Below are 25,514 nucleotides of genomic sequence, written 5' to 3' on the forward strand. Positions count from 1 at the left end.
GCTAATGTAATGGCCTCTCTGTAATGTTCCACTGCTAATGTAATGGCCTCTCTGTAATGTTTTACTGCTAATGTAATGGCCTCTCTGTAATGTTCCACTGCTAATGTAATGGCCTCTCTGTAATGTTCCACTGCTAATGTAATGGCCTCTCTGTAATGTTTTACTGCTAATGTAATGGCCTCTCTGTAATGTTCCACTGCTAATGTAATGGCCTCTCTGTAATGTTTTACTGCTAATGTAATGGCCTCTCTGTAATGTTCCACTGCTAATGTAATGGCCTCTGTAATGCTTCACTGCTGAGTTAATGGTTTCTCTGTGGCTGCAATGTTTGGGTTATGACTAGAGATAACGGGATATGTTGGCCAATGAGCAGGATGTTGTTCTTTCTTGTGTGTCTGGGAGCCGGGATTTTCACGGTCTTTTGTCAGGGAGCGATGAAGAGAGAGGACGCGAACGGAGAGAGTTGGTAGACTGCCGGAGGGAGTGGACTGAGGAGCGAGGGTCCGAGGGTCGGCTGCGCTCGGAGGACGACAAATGGACGACACTGTGAGCTCCAAATGGGGCCTTTTCTATTTTTTTGTTTCTTTATTAACCCTATAGTCAAATTAAGAATTACAAAGCTCAATCGTTTAATCGCATATTGTGTGCCGTTTGTTATTTTGTGGTACTGACTTGTAACAGGGGACACATCGCGCAGCATCCACCCAAACGAGATTTCTCAAGTTTGGCCGGGCCAGGGGCCATCATCCCCTAGATTAAGTTTGACCGGGCCAGGGGCCATCATCCCCTAGATTAAGTTTGGCCGGGCCAGGGGCCATCATCCCCTAGATTAAGTTTGGCCGGGCCAGGGGCCATCATCCCCTAGATTAAGTTTGGCCGGGCCAGGGGCCATCATCCCCTAGATTAAGTTTGACCGGGCCAGGGGCCATCATCCCCTAGATTAAGTTTGACCGGGCCAGGGGCCATCATCCCCTAGATTAAGTTTGACCGGGCCAGGGGCCATCATCCCCTAGATTAAGTTTGGCCGGGCCAGGGGCCATCATCCCCTAGATTAAGTTTGGCCGGGCCAGGGGCCATCATCCCCTAGATTAAGTTTGGCCGGGCCAGGGGCCATCATCCCCTAGATTAAGCCGCTAGCCGAACCGAGGGTCACAACTGTATCAATGAAAACAGGATTCAGCACTCCGCGTAAGCATATGCAATTCTGCTAAGTACACACCACTTAAAGGCGAGAAAAACAAAGACATTATCATCATTGAAGAAAAATTTGACCAATGGAAGAGCACGACCCTCCATGGAAGACACCCCCACGATCCGAGCGGACCAGCTGTCGACAAGGAAGCGTGGAACGACTGGAGACCTGCTCCCAGAAACAGACGGGTTCCTGGTGGCAATGCAGGACCAGGCGGTTTTCACACAGAAAAGAAATACATAACAAACGACCGACAAATCCAAGGCGATGAATGTCGAAAAGGCCGAGAAAATCCAGGAACAGTCCAACACATCGCGGGATCCCGTAGCAGTTTAACTCAATCTGATTACTCACACAGGCACTATCCAGTCGCAAGCGTCGTTCACCAAAACCTTGCTTTAAAATACAATCTCATTGAAGGCCTTACTACAAGCACGAGCTTGATCCAGTTCTAGAGTGCCAAAAATTATATTACGACTGGTCCATTATTACAGATCGAACAACCGTCTGGATATAACAACACAGGATCAAGAACAACTTCCTTAATAGATACGGCTGTTCCAAAAACACATAACTTACAGAAATCAATAAGGTAAAAACACCAGAAATATGTGTTAGAGCCAAAGTTGGTAATGGGAAAAAGTTCCCACTACCTATTAAATGCCCCCAATGGCGTGTGCCTCAAACAGCCTCTGACAAGCAAATCCATGTCCTGGCCTTCACGTGTGGTTTAGCTACTAAGCCCAGCGGAACCGTTTCTAGCGACAGGAGAAGGGGCAAAGGCGGGTTACTGGCTCCCTAAGACCAGTCGCTCCGGGCAGGCGGGGCACGTCAGGTGTGGCTGGCAGATCATCCGGGAGAAGGGAAAACTCTGATCTCAAACTTCCGCTCTACCCGCTCGCGGGGGAGGCTTCGGGAGTGAACCCCGAGGGATAAATCCGGAGCTGGAGTCCCTGAGGCAGTTCTACGCTGAGTTCAACGCTGACTGGCAACTGCCGGTGCCCAAACTGTATCGGTCTCTGCCATTCCTTTGGGTTCATCGGATGTGTGGAGAGGGGCAGCTTGCTACCAGTCATGTGTTTCTAGACAGCTAGGACACAATATCCACGGTCAACTCTCACCTATCATCCCAAAAGTTACCACACTAAAGCATTAAACTATTAGGGCTACCCAGCAGTAGTTGTACAAATCTCCAGAAACCCACAATACCATACACCACTAGAAGTTCCTAGCCATTGAGAAATGAGCGTGCTTGGTTATGCCTATACCTCTGGCTTATTTTAATAATTAAAATAACTTATTTATAGAAGACTTTTCATACCAACGATGTAGCTCAAAAAGCAGTAGTGCAGCAGTTAGCACAACGCTTGGGGCCCGGCAACCTGCGTTCAATTCCCGCCCCTGTCTGTAAGGAGTTTATACGTTGCCCCCGTGACCGCGTGGGTTTCCCCCGGGTGCTCCGGTTTCCTCCCGCAGTCCAAAGACATAATGTCTGACAGGTTAATTGCTCGTTGCAAATTGTCCCGCGATTAGGCCAAGATTAAATCGGAGGGGGGCGTTTGCTGGGCCCGGCCGGAAGGGCTGGAAAGATCTACAGGTGCGCACCGTTTAACGTCCATCCGGACAATGTCTGTGGTCCCGATCGGAGAACGTAGTGACGTAACCAACCAAAAAGTGCTAACGCAAAAGTTTAAAAAATTAAAATGTTTAATAAAAATAAAACTTTAAAAATAAAAAAGTATCGTGTTTGTATGTATTATAGCGTACAGTAGGCAGTTTTAGTGTAAGTTCTTGGCTATTTAAGTCAATACCAGTACATTACAGTACAGCAATACTCGATATAGGTTCGCAAAGTATATAATACGGCGTTCACACAATGTCCAAATCGCATAACGTTGGGTTCCGCGGCACGTATCGACGACGTTAACATAGAACACAGAATAGTACAGCACAGTACAGGCCCTTCGGCCCACAATACTATGCTGACCCTTAAACCCTGCCTCCCATATATAAGCGACACGTACCCGTATTCTGCTCTGAAGCTCAATACATTTTAAAAAGTGCTTTATTAAGGGATAAAGTGCAAACGTGAAAATAAAATTATCTTGAAAGAAGATGCCAGTTAAAATCATGGTTCAATAAACAGGTTTTGGGCTGACGTTTATAAGGGCCAGCTGCGCCCGCATCCGTTGTAGCTTCAGATATTGAATTCCTCAGTTCAAGAAAGCTGGCTTGCCAGTTATCTATTGAGGGAGATTGTTTTAAGGTGAGAAGGGAAAATTTTAAAGGGGTGACACCTGAGGGGTGACTTTTGCCCCGGAGAGGTCTGTGTGTGCCTATGGAAATGCAGCGGGCGGGTAAGATTACAAATTTAATAAGACGTTTGGACATGTACAGGGATAGGAAAGGTTTAGAGCAGGGGGTTCCCAGACCTGTTACTTCAATGCCACGGACCCCAGTTTGGGAATCCCTGGTTTAGAGGCACGTAGGTGGGACACCAGCAGGTGGGGAAGGCAGCCGAGGAGGACACGTGGGTCTCTGTTGACAACGTGGGCGAACGTCCACAAGACGCACGCTCAGTGGCTCACTGCAGGAGGTCCACCCGCTCGTTGATGCAAACATCTAATCAGCCAATCACGTGGCTGCATCTCAACGCATGAAAGCATGCCGACACGGTCAAGAGGTTCATTTGTTGTGCGGACCAAACATCAGGGAGAGGAAGAAATGTGACTCTGATCGTCGGTGCCAGATGGGGTGGTTTGAGTATCTCAGAGACTGCTGATCTCCTGGGATTTTCACGTGCAACTGTCTCTAGAGTTTACAGAGAATGGCTGAGAAATAGAAAACTTCCAGCGTGGCAGTTCAGCGGGCGAAAGGTCTTGGTAATGAGAGGGGGGGGGGGGGGGGGTCAGAGGAGACTGGCCAGACTAGCTGAAGCAGACAGAAAGATGACAGTAACTCAATGACCAGGTGGAACGACAGCGGTGTGCAGAAGACCACAGACATACACTCAGTGGCCACTTTGTGCGGTACAGGACGTACTAAATAAAAGTAGCCCCCCCCCACCCCCACCCGGAGTCCCGGTTCCCCATCAAGTTCAGGCTCAGAAACATCAAGTGCTCCTCATACATTAAGTCTTTCATGGATTCATATACTGCACAGAAACAGGCCCTTCGGCCCATCTCACCCATGCTGACCGAGGTTCCCGTCTCATCCGAGCCGCTCCCACAACCCTCTTTTGCCCCCTATCCTGTTAAACCTGTCCAATCCATGTACATGTTGGAAGTGTCTCACCCACGTCCTCTGGTAGCTTGCTCCATAATACGCAACCCCCCCCCCCCCCAACACACACACACACACAAAGAAATTGCCCCTCAGGCAAGAGCCTCAGGACTCGCACCACCAGGTTCAAGAACAGTTACCACCCCTCAACCATCAGGTAGAAGGTACAAGAGCCTCAGGACACACACCACCAGGTTCAGGAACAGTTACTACCCCTCAACCATCAGGTAGAAGGTACAGGAGCCTCAGGACTCACACCACCAGGTTCAGGGATAGTTACTACCCCTCAACCATCAGGTAGAAGGTAGAAGAGCCTCAGGACTCGCACCACCAGGTTCAGGGACAGTTACCACCCCTCAACCATCAGGTAGAAGGTACAGGAGCCTCAGGACTCGCACCACCAGGTTCAGGAACAGTTACTACCCCTCAACCATCAGGTAGAAGGTACAGGAGCCTCAGGACACACACCACCAGGTTCAGGAACAGTTACCACCCCTCAACCATCTGGCTCTTGAACAAGCGCTTGAGATGTCCCCACAACCAATGATCTCACTTTAAGGACTCTTTATCTCATGTTCTCATTATTTGTTGCTATTTATTTATATTTGCATTTTAGAATCAGGTTTAATATCACCAGAATGCGTCATGAAATGAAACTTTGCCACAGCAGTACAATGATAATAGAGAGAAAAAAACTGAATTACAGTAAGATATACTGTGTAAGCATACAGACATATGTAAAATAGTTAAATAAGGAGTGCAAAAATGGAAATAAAAAGTATTGGGGTAGTGTTCATGGGTTCAGTGTCCGTTCAGAAATCGGATGGCGGAGGGGAAGAAGCTGTTCCTGAATCGCTGAGCGTGTGTCTTCAGGCTCCTGTACCTCCTCCCTGATGGCGGAAGGGAAGAAGCTGTTCCTGATTCACTGAGTGTGTGTCTTCAGGCTCCTGTACCTCCTCCCTGATGGCGGAAGGGAAGAAGCTGTTCCTGAATCGTTGAGTGTGTGCCTTCAGGCTCCTGTACCTCCTCCCTGATGGCAGAGGGGAAGAAGCTGTTCCTGAATCATTGAGTGTGTGTCTTCAGGCTCCTGTACCTCCTCCCTGATGGCAGAGGGGAAGAAGCTGTTCCTGAATCGTTGAGTGTGTGTCTTCAGGCTCCTGTACCTCCTCCCTGATGGCAGAGGGGAAGAAGCTGTTCCTGAATCATTGAGTGTGTGTCTTCAGGCTCCTGTACCTCCTCCCTGATGGCAGAGGGGAAGAAGCTGTTCCTGAATCGTTGAGTGTGTGTCTTCAGGCTCCTGTACCTCCTCCCTGATGGCAGAGGGGAAGAAGCTGTTCCTGAATCGCTGAGTGTGTGTCTTCAGGCTCCTGTACCTCCTCCCTGATGGCAGAGGGGAAGAAGCTGTTCCTGAATCGCTGAGTGTGTGTCTTCAGGCTCCTGTACCTCCTCCCTGATGGTGGAAGGGAAGAAGCTGTTCCTGAATCGTTGAGTGTGTGCCTTCAGGCTCCTGTACCTCCTCCCTGATGGCAGAGGGGAAGAAGCTGTTCCTGAATCATTGAGTGTGTGTCTTCAGGCTCCTGTACCTCCTCCCTGATGGCAGAGGGGAAGAAGCTGTTCCTGAATTGTTGAGTGTGTGCCTTCAGGCTCCTGTACCCCCTCCCTGATGGTAGCAATGAGAAGAGGGGTCTTCAGGCTCCTGTACCCCCTCCCTGATGGCAGAGGGGAAGAAGCTGTTCCTGAATCGCTGAGTGTGTGTTTTCAGGCTCCTGTACCTCCTCCCTGATGGCAGAGGGGAAGAAGCTGTTCCTGAATCGTTGAGTGTGTGCCTTCAGGCTCCTGTACCTCCTCCCTGATGGCAGAGGGGAAGAAGCTGTTCCTGAATCGCTGAGTGTGTGTCTTCAGGCTCCTGTACCTCCTCCCTGATGGTAGCAATGAGAAGAGGGAATGTCCTGCAGAATCTGTTGTCTTCTGCACGCTGGTTGATCTTTCATTGATTTCTGTTATTTGTTAAGTAGGGGATCCGTGCACAATTCTGATTTGACTGAGACAGATGTGAGAGCATGGAGGAACATCTGAAATGCCCGCTTCACTGCCGCTGCTGCTGTGCGGTCCGGAATCTGCGGAGGAGAAGGCCTCCGAGCCCTCGGCTTTGCTCGTTCCGGCGGCCGGGACGAGGTCGAGGGAGCTCGGGAGAGGATGGTGCTCAGGAGGCTGTATCGGAGGGGCTGGCCCTCGGGAGGCTGTATCGGAGGGGCTGGCCCTCGGGAGGCTGTATCTGAGGTGCTGGCCCTCGGCTTTGCTCGTTCCGGCGGCCGGGACGAGGTCGAGGGAGCTCGGCAGAGGATGGCGCTCGGGAGGCTGTATCGGAGGGGCTGGTCGGAGGCTCGAACTTTTCGGACGGACTCAGAGTCTGTTGTGGTCGGGTGCTTCCAATGAATCAGTTGTCGGTGCCTGGAAGTTTATGGCAGGGAGAGTTTCTCCCTTTTTGCTGCCTGAGATCGGGGACTATCGGAGTCGATCGGGACTTGAGACTTTTTTTTAAAACCGCGCCCGTGGTCTGCTTTTATTAAATTATGGTATTGCTTTGCACTGCTGGAACTATATGTTATAATTATGTGGTTTTGTCAGTGAGAGTCTTTGGTTTGTCCTGTTTTTTTGTGATATCACTCTGGAGGAACATTGTATCATTTCTTAATGCATGCATTTCTGAATGACAATAAACGAGGACTGAGGGTCCTCATAATCTAATCTACAGTTACTATTCTATAGATTTGCTGAGGATGCCCGCAGGAAAATTAATCTCAGGGTTGTTGGGGTTAATTCGGGACTGCCATTACAGGTCAGGAGTGGCTCACGTAACACACATAATGTTAGGAGGCTGGAATGCGAGGGAGGGGGAGCGAAACTGGGGACCCCGCTACATCGAAACTACTAGTGTCACGCGATTCAGTAAACAAAAGAAACAGGTAACTCGTGAGCATATGGCTGCAGGCCAATAAGATGGACACAAGTGCCCGATATTACCTAATATGTAGCGGGGTTGTGCTGGGGGGAAAAGGGGTATAAATAAGAGCAGATTTTAAGGGGAAAACAGAACGCCTTCTCCAGCGACTCCGTGGATTCGCTGTGCCAGTTACGAATTCTGCAATAAAGCCACGTTTTGTAATATTCCGGTGTTAGTTGTCTCTCTTCCTAAACGAACACAGGGCAGAATTTCAAGCCCAACATTTGGTGACCCCGACGTGGGGAGGGAGAGACAACACAGGCTGGCGGGTCCGACAGCAGACAACTTGCGGCCGCAAGCTCGACTAAGGTCAGGAAGTGCCTGTTATATCTAAGACTTCCACTAGATAGTCAAATCACTGAGTTAGATCTTGTCTGCTGACGGACCCTCACCAACCCCAAATTACCCTGGGAGAGATCATTCCCGGTGCAGAATCGTGACTGGTAAGTACTAACTCTTATCTGTTTTTAGGAAGATCCTCCGCCCGTGGAAAAGTCTTCTGAGTGAGGGTACCCGCCGCCCACGATGGGCATAAAAGTCTCAGGAGTGAGGAGGAGAAGAGAAAGTGTTCCGCGGTACACCTTAGTGCACGGGGATACTGACGGCGCCTACCTTAGACTGGTTGTTAAGAGGAGAAATCTCCCACGCGAAGGTCAGGTTTTGAAAGGCGACCGTCCCATATTTGATCCTCTCTGTGTACTAGGGAGCCATGGAGCACTTCAATTTCGAGTTACCGAAACTCAGACATTTGTGTGTTGAGTAACAGAGTATATGAGAGTTTTTAGAAATATGGTAAAATTGATAACTGTGCGAGTTCAATAAACTAACAGTGAGCAGCCGCAGGGGTCGGACACCATCAAGGTAGGAGTGGAAGTGTTCCTCCAAGGCCCGGGGAAGCTCACCTGGAACGGAAAACGGTGGCATGGTCCATACCCTGTCACCGAGGTCTCCAACAGGGCATTAAAAGGTAAGAAGGGAGGGGGACAATAACTGGCACCATTTCTCGCACTGCTCCAGGACAAAGAAAGGAAGACCGATTGATCCCGATTCCGACATAGAGGAGGAGGAAGCCGAGGAAGATGACGCCATGGAAAACCCTGATATGGGTAGGAGTAATGCTCCTAGGTAAGGCGCCGATGGCCGAAGCGGGAAGGGGAGGAGATGCGTGCGGAGCGAACATCATCCTTAATGCGGACCCTCATACAGGTAGGACATTCCAGTTCGACCTGTGCGATGTGATCAACTGTTGGGGCGACAAGAAAGCCTGGACTGGGTATAATGTCTACATGTGTCCATTCACCTTGGGATACCCGAACCCATGGGTAAAGGAGTGTAGCGCATGGATAAATGTATGGTGGTGGACAGGCCCAGACCAGTCCTGGCTGGATAATAGGCCAAACAATCGAGGGTCCTCCAAACCCTACTATGAGTTTAAGAGGAAGGTGAGCCTTTACAGGGGCTCTGTTTGGGGAAGAAAGCAGGGAGTGAACCCGTTAATCCTGACACTCAAGGAAGAAATACACAACCCTTTTAGTATGAAGGGATGGTCGTCACAGACCTGCTCCACTCGTCGCGGGTCAGAGGTCAGGGAGCATGGGGCGGGGGGCGTGCTCTATCTGATCATAAGGGCGGACGTGACAGGCCGAGACCCATGGGGAATTATCCGGATCAATCTGGGAACCCACACAGACCCAGGATTGGGTCCCACAGCCAGCCCTGTTCTGGTAAAGAGTTCGGACACGAATAAGATAACTCCCCGGGAGTATATTGCAATTGAGACAGGGTACGTGGAAGCAAACGCCTGGGTTGACCGAGTGGTCCAATACACCACCCAGGCAGCGATAGGGGACTGCTGGGTATGTGCTACGGGGAAACCCACACTCCTCATGAGTCCCAGCCCCTTCGAGGAAGGAAATGACACCTTCCGTTGCGCCCTCGAACTCATGTCACTAACCAACCCCTCTGCCGGGTGTAAGTCCTGGGAAACCTATTTCCCCATGGCCCCGGCCAATGTGACCCCACCAGCCTTTAGGGTGGACCCGATCAGGAACATCACTTGCGTTACTAACCTGTCCCCGTCGGATCAGCCCTACAGAGTGGGCAACCTACCTGACAGTGCGTGTTCTACCTGGATCAGTCTTACTGGCACCGAAAACGCCACCATGCTGACTGTCAGCAGAGCGGACCTCTGGTGGTACTGTGGGAAACAGGTCCTATATAATTGGCTACCTGTAAACTGGGAGGGGACCTGCACCCTGATCACTCTAAATGTACCTCTTTTCATTGCGGCAAAGAATCCAGGGGACTACACCCTCAACCCAATCCCTGATGAAATCGGGAGGTGGTATAGGAACAAGAGGGCGCTCACTGAAAGGGGGGAAAGGAACCCCGATGGGATATGGATCGATGCTATCGGTTAGGCTAGAAACATCCCGGACGAATATAAACTGGCAGACGAGGTAGCTGCAGGCTTTGAGAGCTTTCCACTTTTTTCAGCCATATTCCCAATCACGACCAATAAAAATGTCAACCGGATCAACCTGATCCACTATAACGTTCAGAGGCTGGCTAATCTAACCAGGGACATCGCGGAAGCTGTCCACGAGCAGCTATCACAGACGTCCCTAATGACCCTGCAGAACAGAATTGCCATAGACATGATCTTGGCAGAGAAGGGCGGAGTGTGCGCCCTGTTTGGTGACATGTGCTGTATGACCATAGCGAACAATACAGGCCCGGACGGATCACTAACCAAGGGCTTGACTAAATTGCGATCCCTGGCCAATGAGCTAAAGCAACAATCAGGAGTCAATAACCCAGTGCTGAATTGGTTGAAACGTACGTTTGGGGAATGGGGGGTCCTACTTGGACAGTTGGCACTGGGACTGTCTATTTCAATTGCTATCTTTATCACGTGTGGTTGTTGTTGCGGGACTATAGATCGAGCCTTGACCGGAAAGGATGGACCTCCACCGGCGTACCAGGCACCCTTGTTCCCAGTGGAAGGGGAGGACACGGCCCTCCCGGAAAGCGGACGCGCTATGGGAGGACACGGACTGAAATGGACCATGGCAAGGGGGGGGATTGTGAATTTGTTCTTGAATAAGCTTTCTGAAATGTTGCATGCTTCTTGTAAAAATTGCGGATGTTTAGGGAACCCCTACCCATATTTTGTGACCCTAGGTCGGACAAATCAGGATAAGCAAATAGGGAGGACACGCCAAAGAGTGCCGGGGGACGCTCACCTCTCTGCCTGATCCCGGCAGCCGCGGAAAAGATTGTAAGGGATGTGGGGATGTGGCCTCTGGGAGGCCAAGGGAGGGACTGTTGGGGTTAATTCGGGACTGCCATTACAGGTCAGGAGTGGCTCACGTAACACACATAATGTTAGGAGGCTGGAATGCGAGGGAGGGGGAGCGAAACTGGGGACCCCGCTACATCGAAACTACTAGTGTCACGCGATTCAGTAAACAAAAGAAACAGGTAACTCGTGAGCATATGGCTGCAGGCCAATAAGATGGACACAAGTGCCCGATATTACCTAATATGTAGCGGGGTTGTGCTGGGGGGAAAAGGGGTATAAATAAGAGCAGATTGTAAGGGGAAAACAGAACGCCTTCTCCAGCGACTCCGTGGATTCGCTGTGCCAGTTACGAATTCTGCAATAAAGCCACGTTTTGTAATATTCCGGTGTTAGTTGTCTCTCTTCCTAAACGAACACAGGGCAGAATTTCAAGCCCAACAGGGTTCTACGTGGTGACATATGTGCACTCCGATAATAAAATTTACTTTGAACTTTTAAACCGACCCCCTCTCACCCCCGCGTGTATTCATCCCGTGTCGGCCCCTCATGGCTTTCTAAACCTCTAGACGGTCACCCCTCAGTCTCCTACACTCCAACAGATAAGGCACAGCCTCAGGCCCTCACATCCTGACAGTATCTGCGTAAGTCTTCCAGACTTGTTGACGATGCCAACGCTCTGCTGAAGGTCCCCGGGGCCAGCGAGCGTGCCCTTCCTCGGGTGTATGGCCCATAATTGCCGAGGGGGGTTCCGACGGCAGATCGGAGATGAAGCCCGCCACCGAAGTTCGAGGGGCGGACCGCGGGCTGGCTGCGTCACCAGCTGGTCTGCGGGGGGGCCACTGCGCCGGATCGTGAGAAAGTCGTAAATCTCGGCCAGCTCCAACATGGGCACCAGCGTCCCCACCCATCGAGGACGTCCCTCTCCCTTTCCCTTTCGAGGTTCTTTTGAAGACCTGGAGTTAGCACGCCGACTTCGGTTCTTTGCGGGAACGCGACCGGCCGCGTTTCGATATGCCGAGGGCGCGGCCCAGGAGACGAGCGCGCCCTTCGGGGTGCCGGATTTTCGAGCCCCTGGGGGCGGGCGGATGTGTCGTGGGAGACTGGAAGCAGCGAGCTGGCTGCTGGCTGTGTGCCCAGAGGCGTAGGGCTGGGAATAAGCACACAGCAGATTCTTAACACTGTAAGTCAGCGAGTTGTTTGTTATGTCTCCCCTCTCGCCGTATCACGGGACGCCTCTTTTTCCCTTATTAGGGAGAGAGCCTGTGGTATGTCGGATTACCGGGTGAACGGGTAGTCTTCGCGATACTGCGTCTGTGTCTCTATTGACGCTTGACTGCTCGGTGGAGGGTTCAGATGTTTGTTTTTGCTGGGGGGGGGTGGGTCGGCGCCTGCCTCTGCTTGTGCATGGGCGGGGTGGGGACTGGGGTGGGGCTTTGGGGTTCTGACATTCACCTGTCGTTCATTCTTCGGGGCCACTCCCCTGTTTTCGTGGATATTTGCGAAGAAGAAGATTTTCACGAAGTATAGGGTGGACATTTCTCTGAGATTAAATGTACTTATTGTAACCCGTCTTAAAAAGGTTGGTGCCTCAGAAAGGCAGCGTCCATCATTAAGGACCCCCACCACCCAGGACGTGCCCTCTTCTCATTGCCACCATCGGGAAGGAGGTACAAGAGCCTGAAGGCACATACTCAGTGATTCAGGAACAGATTACTCCCCTCTGCCATCTGGAACCCATGAACACCACCTCACTCAACTCTGAGATGAATCTCAGAGTTGTATACTGCATAAACACTTTGACAATAAATGTGCTTTGAAACAAGTTTTGCACACACACTCTCTCACGCACGCACGCACGCACGCACGCACACACACACACACACACACACACACACACACACACACACACACAATACTCTGGTTAATTGGGCCATCGGTTCACTGCGGCAGCTGCTTATTTGGGACAAGAACAAAAGCTAAATTGAGAAAGTAGCCAGGATGCCCTTCATTTATTTGGGACGCAGTGCCTCTTAATTGGGACAGGAGGCTGTTGCCAAATAGTTTCTAACTAACTTATTTAAGATTATTTCAGATTATGAGGGGGATAGATAGAGTTGACATGGATAGGCTTTTTTCCATTGAGAGTAGGGGAGATTCAAACAAGGGGACATGAGTTGAGAGTTAAGGGGCAAAAGTTTAGGGGTAGCACGAGGGGGAATTTCTTTACTCAGAGAGTGGTAGCTGTGTGGAACGAGCTTCCAGTAGAAGTGGTAGAGGCATGTTCTATATTGTCATTTAAAAAAGAATTGGATAGGTATATGGACAGGAAAGGAATGGAGGGTTACGGGCTGAGTGCAGGTCGGTGGGACTAGGTGAGAGTAAGCGTTCGGCACGGACTAGAAGGGTCGAGATGGCCTGTTTCCGTGCTGTAATTGTTATCTGGTTAACATCAAATGCATGCACTCGCATGCCTATTAAACATTACACCATGCACAAAGCGAACAGTTTTTAAACAGCGTCAGTTGCATGTACTTGTGCTCGAACAGCAGTGATTTTTGTCACCGAAATAATCAGCAGGACAATTCAGAGCTCTTTTTGCTCACTGCAGTTTCAAGCATTCAGTCTTGCAGATGCCAGAAGTGGCCGGGAGTGAAAATAAAACAACTTCACTACTTCCTAACTACCAATGACTATTTCCTAACTATTCCTAATTATTTCCTAACTACCCTCAACAAGTTAGGAACTACGAAAAATCTGAAGGCATCAAAAATCATCTTGATTGGGGCAACGAAAATGAAGAGTCGGGGGATGCGATCATTGAAAGCGTTGCGTGAAGGCAGTCCAGCATCTACACTTTGATACCTGCAAAATTTCGTTCGTCCACAGTCGATCAAGTACAGTCATAGTGGCACCAGCGCCGGACTCCGGAGCGAAGGGTCCCGGGTTCGAATCCGGCCGGCTCCCCGGCACGCTTTCCCTCCGCGCTGGGCCGAGCGTCGAGCTAGCAACTCGGCCTCGTGGGAAAAAAAAACCACAACTGGCGAATGCCACATGATGAACAGCCAGCAAAAAGATCGGTGCAAAAAGTTTGTCGTGACTCCACCAGGAGTTAAAGGCACTCTCCTTCAGGCAATCAAAACAATGTAGAAGTGGATCAGTTCCTCTGTCGATAATTATTAGGAACTAACACACACTGTCGTAGAACTGGTAGTGTTCCAACTTGTTCTGTATTTCATTTAAATACGTAATTTGATAGTTTGCCTTTTTTCAATATACCTTTTTAACTATTTCCATCAAACTCTGGCTAATTGGGCAGCCGCTGAAATTGGGCCAAAATGTACAAGTCCCGGTGTGTCCCACTTAACTGGAATCCATTCTATTTCTCGTTGTAATTCACGGTATGTTTTTCTTAAATGTCTTCCAGTGTTGTGCTGCCACAAATTTCATGACATATGTCAGTGATTTTAAAGCTGACTCTTCACCTCAGCAGTCCATCTTTGCCTTTGTAGCAAAGCTCAAAAACTCAAAGTAAAATTCATTATCAGACTACATACACGTCTCCACATAACGACCCTGAGATTCATTTCCCTGCGGGTACCCTCAGCAAATCTATAGAATAGTAACTGTAAACAGGATCAGTGAAAGATCAACCAGAGTGCAGAAGCCAACAAACTGTGCAAATGCAAATATAAATAAATAGCAATAAATAACGAGAACGTGAGATAAAGTGTCCTTAAAGTGAGATCATTGGTTATGGGGACATCTCAATAGATGAGTATAGTTATCCCCTTTTGTTCAAGAGCCTGATGGTTGAGGGGTAGTAACTGTTCCTGAACCTGGTGGTGCGAGTCCTGAGGCTCCTGTACCTTCTACCTGATGGTTGAGGGGTGGTAACTGTTCCTGAACCTGGTGGTGCGAGTCCTGAGGCTCCTGTACCTTCTACCTGATGGTTGAGGGGTAGTAACTGTTCCTGAACCTGGTGGTGCGCGTCCTGAGGCTCCTGTACCTTCTACCTGATGGTTGAGGGGTAGTAACTGTTCCTGAACCTGGTGGTGCGAGTCCTGAGGCTCCTGAACCTGGTGGTGCGAGTCCTGAGGCTCCTGTACCTTCTACCTGATGGCAGCAGCGAGAAGAGAGCATGGCCTGGGTGGTGGGGGTCTCTGGAGAAGAGAGCATGGCCTGGGTGGTTGGGGTCTCTGGAGAAGGGAGCACGGCCTGGGCGGTGGGGGTCTCTGGAGAAGAGAGCACGGCCTGGGTGGTGGGGGTCTCTGGAGAAGGGAGCACGGCCTGGGTGGTGGGGGTCTCTGGAGAAGAGAGCACGGCCTGGGTGGTGGGGTTCTCTGGAGAAGGGAGCACGGCCTGGGTGGTGGGGTTCTCTGGAGAAGGGAGCACGGCCTGGGTGGTGGGGTTCTCTGGAGAAGGGAGCACGGCCTGGGTGGTGGGGGTCTCTGGAGAAGAGAGCACGGCCTGGGTGGTGGGGGTCTCTGGAGAAGAGAGCACGGCCTGGGTGGTGGGGGTTTCTGGAGAAGGGAGCACGGCCTGGGTGGTGGGGGTCTCTGGAGAAGGGAGCACGGCCTGGGTGCTGGGGGTCTCTGGAGAAGGGAGCACGGCCTGGGTGGTGGGGGTCTCTGGAGAAGGGAGCACGGCCTGGGTGGTGAGAGTCTCTGATGATGGACGTTGCTATGGCAACGTTTCAGGAGGATGTGCTCAGTGGTGGGGAGGGCTTTACCTGTGGGCCAAGTCCACTACCTTTAGGAGGATTTTCCACTCGAAGGTTTTGGGGTTTCCATACCAGACCGTGACACGGCCAGTCGATGCACTCTCCGCTACACATTACAGAAGCTCGCCAAGGTTTTTGGCGACGTGCCGAATCTCCGCAGACCCCTGAGGAAGTGGAGGCCCTGCCGTGCTTTCTTCGCGATTACGTTCACACGACGGGTCCAGGACAGGTCCTCTGACACCCAGGAATTTAAAGTCACTGGTCCTCCGAGTCCTCTTGAAATCCACGCCAACATTTCAACACTTCACCCGTGGAACGCTCTGCCCCAGACCGCGGTGGGGGCCAAGTCCGTGGGTGTATTTAAGGCGGAAGTTGATCGACTCCTGATCGGTCGGGGCACCAAAGGATACGGCGAGAAGGCAGGAGTACGGGGTTGAGTGGGATCCGGGTTCGGCCGTGATGGAATGGCAGAGCAGACTCGATGGGCTGAATGGCCTAACTCTGCTCCTATGCCTCGTGGTCCAAACATTGAGGCGAAATAATCTAGTTTTCTTCCATTTCCGATTAACACACAGTATTTATAAACCTCTGGAGTTGCCCGAGTCGGGGTCTTGCGGTCCCTCTGCTCGGGTCACTCCAGACTGCCCTGACGCTGCCTGTACTTCCACCAACATTTTCTCTCGTCTCCTCCCTCGGACGCTCCCCGCCCCAACCACTCTGCTAACCTCTGACACCCACTCCTACTCCTGAAGAGTACCCCCGATCTTGTCTAAACCCTCTAAGACAAGGGACTCACTCTGCAGGCTGCGTCTCAAACAACAGTAAGTCCGAGCACAGGAAGGGGACGGAGAATTTAGTGACATTAATCGACACAGATGCGACGCGATTCAGGAACAGCTTCTTCCCCCCTGCCATCCGATTCCTGAATGGACGTTGAACCCTTGAACACTATCTCACTGCTTTTTTTTGCCTTACATATTCATATCCCAACACCCGAGAACGTGGAGAATGACAGTGCTAAGATCCTACGGGGCTTCCAAACACAGGCCGGTCAGCAGCTACCGGCCAACCAACCAGACGCAGTAACACTGGACAAAGGTGCGATACAAGACCTTGGTCAGACTCCACTGTGCTCAGTTCTGGTCGCCTCACTACAGGAAGGACGTGGAAACCATAGAAAGAGTGCAGAGGAGACTTACAAGGACGTTGCCTGGATTGGGGGAGCGTGCCTTATGAGAATAGGTCGAGTGAACTCGGCCTTTTCTCCTTGGAGCGACAAGAGGTGACCTGCTAGAGGTGTACAAGATGACGGGAGGCATTAATCGTGTGGATAGTCAGAGGCTTTTCCCCCGGGGCTGAAATGGCTAACATGAGGGGGCACGGTTTTAAGCCGCTTGGAAGTAGGTACAAGGGGGAATGTCAGGGGTAAGTTTTTCACACAGAGAGTGGTGGGTGCGTGGGATGCACCTGCCAGTGGATTCAATAGGGACTTTTAAGAGACTCTTAAGGTAGGTACGTGGAGCTTAGAAAAATAGAGGGCAGTAGGGAAATTCTAGGCAGTCTCCGGAGCGGGTTACTTGGTCAGCACAGGGTTGTGGGCCGAAAGGCCTGTACTGTGCCGTGGATCTCTATGTTAAGGAACAGAAGGAAGCAATGTTAGTCGGCGTGGCAACCCCGAATGACAGCAACACCAGGAGGAAAGAGAGCGAGAAGCTGGAGGGACGCCAGGGCTGGAAAGAGCAGAGAGAAAGGGGGGGGGGAGGGGAAGGTTAAAGCCAGAGTAATCCCGGCGGGGACAGGAGCACTTGGAGCTGTGACTCCCGGATCGGGAGAGTGGCTCCAACAAACCCCGGGAACAACATCTGAGAGCTCGGTCCTGAAGGGCGGACTGCTGCTGAGCCCTCAAACTCCCGCGCCTCTGATTGAGGGCCCGAGGTTGAGGGGGAAAATCCATATACATACCATAAGGGGCGAGGGGAAAAATTATATAATTCATACACATTATTTTCAGGAAGGAGAGGGGGGTAGTATAATTTTAAGCAATTTTATATATAATTCAAACACACATACATATTATGCACATATAGATACACATTTACTGGACAGTTTTTATCATTATGGATAGCAATGTACCGCTGTCACAAAAACAACAAATTTCACGACATACGTGGTGATATTAAACCTGAATCTGACTCAGAATAGGCCCTTTAATCCTAGCCTCATCATGAGCAGTTACCAACCGGTCGGTCTCCGGACCGTGGGAGGAAACCGGAGCACCCGGAGGAAACCCACGCGGTCACGGGGAGAACGTGCAAACTCCTCACGGGCAGCGGCGGGAGTTGGCAACAATCCTGAGCGTCAAGAAAACTAGCGAGCTGGTCCTAGAGGGTGGGTGTGGCACTCACGCTCCTGTCTGCATCTACGGCGCGGGCGTCGAGCGGGTAGAGGGCTCCGAGCCGCCAGGTGCGAAGTTTGCTACCCACCCTGTCCTGGTCCAGCCGCGGAGACACCGGCGGATCTCGCGACATCCGCCGGTGGTGTTAAACGCGAGTCCGACTCTGATTCGGAACAGGACTCTCGAGTCAGGCCGCCCAGCCGAGAAAGGTAACCAACCCCCCACCCCCACCCTGCTTCCCCGAGACACCACTGAACCGCCATCGACCTGTACCAACTTTTTAAAAGTCGACAGACCGTAGAAAACATTCTCTCCGGAGGCTTAAATGCAAGAGATTCTTCAGATTCCAGAGAGCAAACACAAACACACACACACACACGCACAATGCTGGGGGAGCTCAGCCAGTGGGCCAGGCAGCACCTACGGAAGGGAATAAAACAGTCCAGATGCTGCCAGAACGGAAGGAGGTGATGGGTGAAACCAGGTGCAGGTGGGTGGGGGGGGGGAAGAAAGGAACTGGGAGGTGATAGCTGGAAAAGGCTGATAGGAGAGGGGTTTTTAGTAGAGCAACTGCTCTGCCCGTGACCGCAAGATGCTAAAGAGAGCTGTGGGCACAGCTCAGCACATCTCAGGAGCCAGCCTCCCCTCCATCGACTCCGCCTACACTTCTCATTGCCAGCATAATCAAAGACACCCCCCTCCACCCACCCCGGATACCTCCCTCTTCTCCCCTCTCCCGTCGGGCAGAAAAGCCAGAAATTGCGTCCCACCAGGCTCAGGGGGGGGGCTTCCAACCCCACTGCTATCGGACTTTTAAACTGGCTCGGCCGCGTAATCGACTCCGCGAGTACCTCGTCTGCCCGGCCTGCCCTTTCTCTGTCGCTGTTGCTCTTTATTCTGTGTTGTTACTGTTTCCTGCTCGCTCTACCTCGACGTGCGGCGCAATCGTCCGTCCTGCACGTCCAGAGACAAGACTTTCACTCTGTCTCGGTCCAGGCAACAGTCAAAGTTCAAAATAACGCTCAAAGTAGATTTTACAATCAGACTACGCACACGTCACCACACACAACCCTGAGATTCATTTCCCTGTGGGCGTCCTCAGCAAATCTATAGAATGGTAACTGTAAACAGGATCGGTGAAAGATCAACCAGAGTGCAGAAGACAACAAACTGTGCAAATGCAAATATAAATAAATAGCAATAAATAACGAGAAGGTGAGATAAAGAGTCCTTAAAGTGAGGTCATTGGTTGTGGGAGCATTTCACAAAGTGAGTGTAGTTATCCCCTTTTGTTCAAGAGCCTGATGGTTGAGGGGTAATAACTGTTCCTGAACCTGGTGGTGCGAGTCCTGAGGCTCCTGTACCTTCTACCTGATGGTTGAGGTGTAGTAACTGTTCCTGAACCTGGTGGTGTGAGTCCTGAGGCTCCTGTACCTTCTAACTGATGGTTGAGGGGTAGTAACTGCTCCTGAACCTGGTGGTGCGAGTCCTGAGGCTCCTGTACCATCTAACTGATGGTTGAGGGTTGGTAACTGTTCCTGAACCTGGTGGTGCGAGTCCTGAGGCTCCTGTACCTTCTACCTGATGGTTGAGGGGTAATAACTGTTCCTGAACCTGGTGGTGCGAGTCCTGAGGCTCCTGTACCTTCTACCTGATGGTTGAGGGTTGGTAACTGTTCCTGAACCTGGTGGTGCGAGTCCTGAGGCTCCTGTACCTTCTACCTGATGGTTGAGGGGTAGTAACTGTTCCTGAACCTGGTGGTGCGAGTCCTGAGGCTCCTGTACCTTCTACCTGATGGTTGAGGGTTGGTAACTGTTCCTGAACCTGGTGGTGCGAGTCCTGCAGATCTTGTGCCTCCTTCCTGATGGCAGCAGCGAGAAGAGAGCACGGCCTGGGTGGCGGGGCTAAAGCAGTTCCAATTTCTATCCAGTGAAGTCTTTCCGAGAAGTGGTCGCTGTTATGAAAGCGCGGAAGCAGGGGCCGCGGGGATACAGGAGCGGCGGGTGGAAGAGAGGGAGAGAGCCTGGATTTCGGTTGAGGGCAAAGCATTAAATACCGAGCTTGCTTCACGGCCTGGCGCGGAGGCTCGAGTGCACAGGACGGGGCCGGCAGTGGACAGGGGTGAGCAGCTTCAAGACGTGGCCAGAGATCTGACCCGGGCCCAACAGCACACTGACCCGATGGCGACAAAGGTTATGCCAGTGGCTCTACCTCGTTGGGAGTTTGAGGAGATTCGGCCAGTCAAGTCAAGTCACTTTTTATTGTCATTTCCACCATAACTGCTGGTACAGTGCACAGTAAAAACGAAACAACGCTTTTTCAGGCCCATGGTGTTACATGACACAGTACAAAAACTAGACTGAACTAGGTAAAAAAACAACACAGAGAAAGCTGCACTAGACTACAGACCTACCCAGGACAGCATAAAGTGCACAAAACAGTGCAGGCATTACAATAAATAATAAACAGGACAATAGGGCAGTCAGGTGTCAGTCCAGGCTCTGGGTATTGAGGAGTCTGATAGCTTGGGGGAAGAAACTGTTACATAGTCTGGTCGTGAGATCCCGAATGCTTCGGAGCCTTTTCCCAGACGGCAGGAGGGAGAAGACTTTGTACGAGGGGAGCGTGGGGTCCTTCATAATGCTGTTTGCTTTGCGGATGCAGCGTGTGGTGTAAGTGCCCGTGATGGCGGGAAGAGAGACCCCGATGACCTTCTCAGCTGACCTCACTATCCGCTGCAGGGTCTACGGGTGGGCAGTGGAGAGCATTCTAATTGGTTGCGCCACCGTCTGGGGGCGAGGCTCCGGATATGTGATCCGAGTGAGTTCTGACCGAGGAGTGATTGTCGGCGCCAGGCGGGATGGCTGCAGTATCTCAGAAACTGCTGGTTTGAGATTTTCGGGCACAACAGTGTCTGATTTATCGGGGGGGGTGAGCGACAGTTCTGCGGGCAGAAACGTCCTGTTAATGAGAGAGGTCGGGGGAGAACGGCCAGGCTGGTTCAAGCTGACGGGAAGGCGACAGTAACTCAGGTAAGCACCCGCTACTACAGCGGGGTGCAGACGAGCAGCTCTGGACAGGCGACGGGGCCGCAGCCAGCCCCGCCCTACAGGCACAACCCTCCCCCAGCGAGGAATCCGTCATTAAGGACCCCCACCACCCAGGACGTGCCCTCTTCTCATTGCTCCCATCAGGGAGGAGGTACAGGAGCCTGAAGACACACACTCAACGATTCAGGGACAGCTTCTTCCCCTCTGCCATCAGGGAGGAGGTACAGGAGCCTGAAGGCACACACTCAACGATTCAGGAACAGCTTCTTCCCCTCTGCCATCAGGGAGGAGGTACAGGAGCCTGAAGGCACACACTCAACGATTCAGGAACAGCTTCTTCCCCTCTGCCATCAGGGAGGAGGTACAGGAGCCTGAAGACACACACTCAACGATTCAGGAACAGCTTCTTCCCCTCTGCCATCAGGGAGGAGGTACAGGAGCCTGAAGACACACACTCAACGATTCAGGGACAGCTTCTTCCCCTCTGCCATCAGGGAGGAGGTACAGGAGCCTGAAGACACACACTCAGCGATTCAGGAACAGCTTCTTCCCCTCTGCCATCAGGGAGGAGGTACAGGAGCCTGAAGACACACACTCAACGATTCAGGAACAGCTTCTTCCCCTCTGCCATCAGGGAGGAGGTACAGGAGCCTGAGGGCACACACTCTGAGCAGTCCATGAACACACCTCGTTATCTCTTTCCTCTGGTTCTATATATTTTTTTAAAAAAAGTCTTTTCCCTGCACTGCCACAGCTAACTAGACATTCCACGTCACCCAACTGGGTGGTATTAAAAATCTGGTCCCGACTCTGAAATGAGAATCAGGTTTGTCGTCACCAGCAAGTGTCATGAATTCTTTTAGCAGCAGCAGTTCAATGCCATACATAATCTAGAAGAAAAATTAATAATAAATACAATAAAAATAATAAATAATAATAAATAAATCAGTTACAGTGAAGAGATTTTAAAAACATGCAAAAAACAGAAATACGGTATATTACAAAAGCGAGGTGGTGTTCACGGGTTCAATGTCTATTTAGGAATCGGAAGGCAGAGGGGAAGAAGCTGTTCCTAAATCGCTGAGTGTGTGTCTTCAGGCTTCTGTATCTCCTCCCTGATGGCAGAGGGGAAGAAGCTGTTCCTGAATCGTTGAGTGTGTGCCTTCAGGCTTCTGTATCTCCTCCCTGATGGCAGAGGGGAAGAAGCTATTCCTGAATCGTTGAGTGTGTGCCTTCAGGCTTCTGTATCTCCTTCCTGATGGTAACAGTGAGAGAAGGGCATGCCCTGGGTGCTGGAGGTCCTTAATAATGGACGCTGCCATTCTGAGACACCGCTCCCTGAAGCTCCCTGTTCTGGGTACTTTGTAGGCTAGTACCCAAGGTGGAGCTGACTAGATTTACAACCCTCTGCAGCTTCTTTCGGTCCTGTGCAGTAGCCCCCCACCCCTCCAATACCAGACAGCGATGCAGCCTGTCAGAATGCTCTCCACGGTACAACTATAGACGTTTTTGAATTTTAGCTCAGGTCTGGTATCTTCAGCCGACCCCCGGCTACAAGTTACGCTGAGACGCAACTGGAGCCCGGTTTGACTTCTCGGCCCCAAAGACGATCACCAACGGTGCGGCCCCCCCCCGCGGCATCACACCTCCGAGTCTCCCCGACCCCCCCCCCGCACGAAGCAACCGCAGAGTCAATCCCGGCCCCCCCCCCCCGCACCTGCCCGTTAACGCAGACCTCGAATCAGCCAATCACGCGGCAGCAACTCGGTGCCTAGGAGCACGCCGGCACGGTCAAGAGGCTCAGTTGCTGTTCAGGCGGAACGTCTGAATGGGGGGGGGGAGGGGAGAGAAGAAATGTCCCCCAGCCCCGCCCAAGTGTCTTCGGTCGTTGGTGCCAGACGGGGTGGTTTGAGTATCTCAGAAACCGCTGATCTCCTGGGATTTTCAACGCACAACCGGTCTCTGGGAGTTATAGACAATAGACAATAGGTGCAGAAGTAGACCATTCGGCCCTTCGAGCCTGCACCACCATTCTGAGATCATGGCTGATCATCTACTATCAATACCCGGTTCCTGCCTTGTCCCCTATTCCCTTGATTCCCCTATCCATAAGATACCTATCTAGCTCCTTCTTGAAAGCATCCAGAGAATTGGCCTCCACTACCTTCCGAGGCAGTGCATTCCAGACCCCCACAACTCTCTGGGAGAAGAAGTTTTTCCTTAACTCTGTCCTAAATGACCTACCCCTTATTCTCAAACCATGCCCTCTGGTACTGGATTCTCCCAGCAGCTGGAACACATTTCCTGCCTCTATCTTGTCCAATCCCTTAATAATCTTATATGTTGCAATCAGATCCCCTCTCAATCTCTCATTCACAGAGAATGGTGCAGAAAAACGGAAAATCACCCCAGTGAGAGGCAGTTCTGTGGGCCTTGTTAATGAGAGAGGTCAGAGGAGTACGGCCAAGGTGACAGTTCCTGGTTCAAGCTGACAGGAAGGCGACAGTAACTCAACAGCGGTGTGCAGAAGAGCATCTCCGAACACACGACACGGCGAACCTTGAAGTGGACGGGCTACAGCAGGAGATGAGCACGGACATACACTCAGTGGCCATTTTATTAGGTACAGGAAGCCGAGAAAGCGACCGCCGTGTCTATCGGAGGAAGGCTGCCGAAACACCGCAGGTTGGGCGCCTGGTGCCCAGGCAGGGGACGCGCACCACAAGCTTCCCCTTGTGACTCGAGCGCCGCGACTCCCTCCTGCAAAGTCTGCTTGCGATCAGAACTGCCCGGCAGAAAGGCCGCCTCCTCCACCCAGCCGACATCCCTCCCTCCCCCTCCGGATCTCCCTCACCCCTCCAAAAAAAAAACAGATGCCAGTCCTTTCCTGTGGAGGGAAAAGCGAAAGTACAGAAACACACACACACACTCACACGCGCGCGCATTAACCCGTTCCTGTCGCGAGGTCCGCCAGCCGCGACCAGCTTCCAAACGGGAAGTCATCAGAACATAGGGCCTTCTTCCAAATCGGGCACACCAAACAACGCCAGCCTCTTCGCTCTTGGATCGGGCAGCGTGTTGGAGGGCCGGGCGAGGCAGTTCCGTCCTTATTTGTGGTACAGTAGGGGGCAGGCAGTAACGTTTTGATCTCTTCCCCCCCCCCCCACTCTCTCTCTCTCTCTCTCTCTCTCTCTCTCTCTCACACACACACACACACACACAGGCCACAGCAATGAAGCCCGCTTTTAATTTCCAACGTTTTTCAAAATAAAAAGATCGCTGGGACTGACCTTCCATTGGGCTGCACGGCCGGCCTCCCGCTGTCAGGAGGGGTGGGCGAGGGAAGGGGAGACGGGCGAGGAATCGATTGCAGACGGGGGGTGAGGAAGGGGAGCGGGGAGCTCCCCGTCTATCTAACTTTATTTACTGACAGACGCGGAAATACCCAGGCGATGACGTCATCGCATGGGAGGAATTCTGGTCTCAGAAGGTAACAAAGTAGCGGCGCCTGCGCACTCGGCCGGCCGCCCATTCATAGCCCGAGACGCGAGATGGAACTGGCGCAACACAGACCCTTCGGCCCACAAGGTTGTGCCGAACGCGTGTTTACCTCAGAAATTGTATATAGCCCTCTATATTTCTAAGCTCCATGTATCTATCCAGGAGTCTCTTAGAAAACCCTATTGTATCCGCCTCCACCACCGTCGCTGGCAGCCCATTCCACGCACTCACCACTCTCTGAGTAAAACACTTACCCCTGACATCTCCTCTGTACCTACTTCCAAGCACCTTAAACCTGTGCCCTCTCGTGCTAGCCATTCCAGCCCTGGGAAAAAAAAGCCTCTGACTATCCACACGATCAATGCCTCTCAACATCTTGTACAGACAGACATACTTTATTGATCCCGAGGGAAATTGGGTTTCGTTACAGCCGCAGCAACCAAGAATAGTGAAGAAATATAGCAATATAAAGCCATAAATAATTAAATAATAATAAGTTAATTATGCCAAGTGGAAATAAGTCCAGGACCAGCCTATTGGCTCGGGGTGTCTGACACTCGGAGGGAGGAGTTGTAAAGTTTGATGGCCACAGGCAGGAATGACTTCCTATGACGCTCAGTGTTGCATCTGGGTGGAATGAGTCTCTGGCTGAATGTACTCCTGTGCCTAACCAGTACATTATGGAGTGGATGGGAGACATTGTCCAAGATGGCATGCAACTTGGACAGCATCCTCTTTTCAGACACCACCGTCAGAGAGTCCAGTTCCACCCCCACAACATCACTGGCCTTACGAATGAGTTTGTTGATTCTGTTGGTGTCTGTTACCCTCAGCCTGCTGCCCCAGCACACAATAGCAAACATGATAGCACTGGCCACCACAGGCTCGTAGAACATTCTCAGCATCGTCCGGCTGATGTTAAAGGACCTCAGTCTCCTCAGGAAATAGAGACGGCTCTGACCCTTCTTGTAGACAGCCTCAGTGTTCTTTGACCAGTCCAGTTTATTGTCGATTCGTATCTCCAGGTATTTGTAATCCTCCACCATGTCCACACTGACCCCTTGGA

The 25,514-nt window shown here is 51.6% G+C and overlaps 2 protein-coding genes across 3 annotated transcripts in view; one reads left to right on the top strand and one right to left on the bottom strand.

Moving 5' to 3' along the window:
- The window catches only part of rela (v-rel avian reticuloendotheliosis viral oncogene homolog A), an 83,350-nt gene extending 58,938 nt beyond the window's left edge, over window positions 1–24,412 (bottom strand). The window contains 1 exon segment of the mRNA XM_073031318.1: window positions 24,238–24,412. Within this exon segment, the coding sequence (XP_072887419.1) occupies window positions 24,238–24,244 (7 nt within the window). The 5' untranslated portion in view covers window positions 24,245–24,412.
- LOC140717677 (uncharacterized) lies at window positions 7,560–11,163 on the top strand. Of its 2 annotated transcripts, none has more exons than XM_073031315.1 (2): window positions 7,560–8,445; window positions 8,496–11,163. In XM_073031315.1, the coding sequence occupies exon 2, from the start codon at window positions 8,558–8,560 to the stop codon at window positions 9,896–9,898; it is 1,341 nt and encodes a 446-aa protein (XP_072887416.1). In that variant the 5' UTR covers window positions 7,560–8,445; window positions 8,496–8,557; the 3' UTR covers window positions 9,899–11,163. The 2 variants fall into 2 exon arrangements, with proteins under 2 accessions (XP_072887416.1, XP_072887417.1); XM_073031316.1 differs by having other exon boundaries at window positions 7,560–7,921.
- Window positions 24,413–25,514: the final 1,102 nt, after the last annotated feature.

Source organism: Hemitrygon akajei, chromosome 28 (assembly GCF_048418815.1).
Source record: "Hemitrygon akajei chromosome 28, sHemAka1.3, whole genome shotgun sequence".
Lineage (NCBI taxonomy): Eukaryota > Metazoa > Chordata > Chondrichthyes > Myliobatiformes > Dasyatidae > Hemitrygon > Hemitrygon akajei.